At 49.3% G+C, this 4,447-nt stretch overlaps 1 protein-coding gene across 1 annotated transcript; it reads left to right on the top strand.

Moving 5' to 3' along the window:
• Positions 1-3,252: 3,252 nt before the first annotated feature.
• On the top strand, positions 3,253-4,138 carry L3040_002308 (uncharacterized protein; the record flags this gene model as incomplete). The annotated part of the gene is made up of 3 exons (XM_007289794.1): positions 3,253-3,375; positions 3,458-3,545; positions 3,624-4,138. The coding sequence occupies 3 exons, from the start codon at positions 3,253-3,255 to the stop codon at positions 4,136-4,138; spliced, it is 726 nt and encodes a 241-aa protein (XP_007289856.1).
• Positions 4,139-4,447: the final 309 nt, after the last annotated feature.

The following is a 4,447-nucleotide window of genomic DNA, read 5'->3' as shown; positions in this document are numbered from 1 at the left end:
CCGCTGGGGATGTCAAGGCAGCCCAAGGAATTTAAACGGGTGGATGGGAATCTATTGCACATCACGACGCCGCCGCTGAAGCAAGCACATGAAAAAACAAACCAGACGCCTCGTCCTCGTCAGGGCACAGAGTAAGGCTGAAAAAAAAAAAGAAAAAAAAATCTGTCTCGCGGTCGGGAGAGACGGCCGTCTCCAGCTCGCTTAAATTGCGGGCCCATCAATCAACACACGACCCAAAAAAAGAAAGAGCAAAAAGATGCCCGCGGAAAAAAGTTCCAGGGGGGAAAAAATAGCAAAACCTTCACAGCCAACCCTACACACGAGCGGAGTGTAGGTTTGACTGCTTAGTACAAGGGCGGAACCATTGTTTATCTGTTAGATCTCCTCTTTCGGGATGGGGTGTATGCTCTTAAACCCGGAGAGTGCCTTACTTCGGAGTTCTAATTCTTGCCATGGAAGTGGTCGATGGGAGTTATATACTTCATAGTCGGATCTGCCGCCGGGGTTCTGCCGTGGTGCCCGCGGGCTCCCCAACGATTGTTGCGTTGCGTGCAAGGCTCTAGTTAGTGTATTGGGCTTGCTTCTGCAGCATTGTATTTGCGAGGGAGGTGTGATGATACTCTTTCTGGATGTCGACGATATCTATCACACTGAGAATTTATTCTTTTGCTTGTAAGCTCTCCATTCTGGTCCTAATATATCCTAAGAACTATCTCCGTGCCCATGCATGTCTTTTGTATCGCACCGTAGATTCCCACGGTTCCCTCCCAAAGAAAACTCGTCAATCGTGATCGACCACTGGGCGTGCCAGAACCATACCCAAAGCCCTCGAGCCACAGTCAGTAGTCGTAGACCCCTAGTGCCTTCCGACTCTTCCCATTAAAATCCTCCCCATTACAGCTCTTCCCTTACTCCTCTTTCCTTCCTTTCCCTTACTCCTCTTCCCTTCCCCCATCTCTTCCTCCGACATGTCTCGATGCCGGCCGAGCATGAGCAACTCTAGCGTGTCCCGCTATGCAATGCTTCCCCCTTCCCCTCCCCGACACGCACACCCCTATCCTGGGGCGGTGACCGAGTTTGGGATTGAGCTTCGGGCGCGGGCCGAGGAGCTCTAGTAGGACTGAAACTGGGCCGGCGCGTGTAGGGCCCAACCTTGCTTTCTTCCTCCGCGACGAAGAGGGCGCGCAGGAGGGGGGTGTTTTGTTGCGCCGAGGGGCGGGGACTGGCTGAACGTCGCGACCCGGAGAACATGGTTTGATGCGTGGGTAGCGTTGATGTTTGGGGGTGGTTCGAGTACAGAGCTGGTGCTGTTGCCTCGTATTGAGTCGCGTGATGAATAGAGGGAGGTGGTGTTGAACGGCAGTTGGCTTGTTACTGAGCGAGTGGCTTGTGGATTTGATGATTTGATGGACTTGATGATTTGATGATCAGGTGTGGTGCTACGACTTTAGGAGCAGCGATTCGGTATATATATATACATACACACGTGAAGCCAAGAGTGAAATGACACATTTCTTGACGTCAGCGTGCTTCTCTCGACCGGCATACTTTAGGTTTTGGGGGTTCCATGGATCGAAAGACTGAGCCACGAATACCAACCACTTGACCCGCGGGCTCTGGAAGTTTCCATTGTTGTGAACAGCTCTGATGGTGGAGGCAGCTCGTATTTCAGATGTGACGTTGCACTTAGCACTGCGTCTTGGCAGTGGCCCTGCCCAAAGCTTAAATCCACCCTGCCCAGATCTGGCTTTAGGTGGCTCTTTGTTCAAGACAAGACAATACATCAATTGATTCTAGTCTCTTCATTTTGTTGATGGGCCGGAGCCGGTCTACTTTCATACATCCTACTCAGACCCGTCGCTTTTCAAAGGCTTAAGCGAGAGCAGCCTTATTGCACAACGCCGAGAAAGGATTTCATAGAAGTAGATCGTATAGGGACTTTTAGAGGCTAAATCCTACGCAAGGATTCTGATGGCTACAAGTAGAAAGCGTTGCAGTGAGTGCATTCGGCCCCTGATCAAGGGTGGACCACAGGTGATCCTCTTCAATGCGAAAATACTACGTAAATAACAAAGTGTACGTATTATTTGTGTTCAAGTGGCAGCTTCCACTCTCCTTTTTTTGTATGGCTAAAGTATAACTTTATTGGCTTTACAAGAGCCGTAGCTTCGACCGCTACTACTTATACAACTACCGGTATAAATGTTCACGCAATCAAAACCGGATTTAGGCTAGAAGATGTACTACGTACAAGTTTAGTTTCCACTTTAAACCCCCTGGTTATCCTAATCTTGAGGGGTAATACGTAGGCCTGTACCGTGGTAGTTGTGGCCCTCGATTCGACTTTCGCATCATACTGCCTCCTCCGTAAACCACCCACAACCAGGGCTCCAGAACCACTGCTTCTTACCCAGACGGCCACACTTATCGGGATCTCGGCGGTTCATCGAAGCAGCAATCCAAAGCTAACTTCAACAGCTTTAGGAAGTAAGTGGAAGCGATCGTTTTCCCCAGTAGTAGTATAAGGGCTCGTTTGGTCCGGCGGCGCGGGGGAATGAAGGCCTTCACGAAGCCAGATAGCCCAAACCAGTTTTCTGAAAGAGTAGTCTTCGCACTATTGGCAGGATGAAAACCTCGAAAAACCGGTCGCGGTTTGGTCCACGTTGGGTCGAGGTTCCGTGAGGCGAGGAAGAGAGAACCCTCGTCCCGAATCGGGGGCGCTGAAGACGGAGAGGATGAAAATGGAGACCCCCGCCTAAGCGAGCCGACGATAAGCATTTTACTCCCCGGTCCCCCGCACCCAGTCATCGACTAATTTCCCAAGTTTATACTTATACTTATATGAACATCTAGTAAAATGTTAGCTATTTTTGCAGAAGAGCAATGTGCTACGTGAATGTTCGATTGAAAAAATTGTCCAGGCCATCAGAAGGTTTAGAAAGTGGTCAGCTAACAAGGTCAAGGAGACCTAATCCGGCCAATTCACAATTACACGTAATTAAATCGTTCTTTTTAGATTGCTAAGGGAAGATTGCAATATACTATAAATGGTTGTCTAAACGTAAATTCGACTTTACGCGCCCAATACTGACTGGTATTACTAGGTAGCTGCACGGTTTATTTATAGCCGACGTAAAAATGTAAAATTTACCATTTAAAAGAGGTATATATTTCCTTATCCTACGCGTTGCTGTCAGATCATCAAATCCCATCATCCTCTTCCCTTTCGTCAGCTCGGATCACAAAACAATCATGATGCTACGATCGAAATCCATCTCCGCGACCTTGCTCGCCTTGAGCGTTCTCTTCAGTGAAGCTCAAGGATTTTTCTGGCAAGATAAACACACAGTCATCGGCTACGCAACAGTCCCCTCAGTAAGTTTTCCCTTTGATCTACTGTATACACCACCCCCGTCCCAGGCGAGGATAAGCTTATACCAATTACGCGAAAACGTAGGAGGAGGCCCAGCGCATCAATGCAGACAACAAGGTACACGTGAGGGAAACCGACAGCCTCACGCAGCTCGGACCTGGCTTTTTCATAGGTGAGTCGATGCCACACCACCCAGAGAATCGTGGCCTCTCACGTACGTGCCCCCGCGCGGAGCTGACGATCGGGATAGTCAGCGAACCTGATAGCTGGTTCGGTGGAGAAGACAGTTGGTTCTGTGCCGTCATGGCGAAAGGGAAGAAGATGAAACAGATCCCCAAAGCCTACATCCCGAAATCCTACGAAGTGAAGACCTGGAATGGCTGGGTGGAGGAGTACCTCTGGGGCGCGCGCGAACAATCTATCGTGGAGTATATCAGGTCGGAGTTATCGATCAAGAAGGCCGATGAAGCGCTGCGCGTCTCCTGGGTGAAAGGGATGGCTTGGCATCTGCATATGCTTATTCCAAAGAAGGTGGTGGAGAACGACAATCTGGATCTATGGGCCCAATGCTTCGAAACCATAGATGAGCTGATGGCGTTTTCGGACGAAACCATCAAGTGGGAGGATTGGAAGATCAAGGGAGATCCTGGACCCAAGGGCTTTAGCCGAACGGGAAGCTTGAGAAATACAGGAGAAGATCCTAATGGACCGCCCTCGAGCCCAGTGCTGAGCTCGACAAATGTACCTTTCCTAGAGTCTGTGTAGATAAAAACCGAAGCAACCATTTCCTCTCTGAACGCAACCCGCTACTCTCCATTTTCATAGTTCAAAGACGCGTTTCCAAACGATTCCACGTGATCTAGCATCGGCTTAAAATAGCTTAGCTCCACCAAGAAGCGAAAAAAGTTTCTCGGCTTCTCGCAATCATCAGCAGCAAGTACATATACTATATCTGTATGATGCAGAGAGGTTTTGATGAGAACGAGCTTCCAAAGAGTCCTTCACGATTAAAATAAAACCGCTTTGAACGCGGCCATTTCCTGAGGATTCATTCTAGACCGGGGAGAGGGATTC

This window comes from Drepanopeziza brunnea (assembly GCF_022702325.1).
Source record: "Drepanopeziza brunnea f. sp. 'multigermtubi' strain 214-2 chromosome Unknown ctg3, whole genome shotgun sequence".
Taxonomy (NCBI): domain Eukaryota; kingdom Fungi; phylum Ascomycota; class Leotiomycetes; order Helotiales; family Drepanopezizaceae; genus Drepanopeziza; species Drepanopeziza brunnea.
Note: the sequence above shows the minus strand (reverse complement) of the source record. Positions and strands in the feature narration are given on the sequence as shown.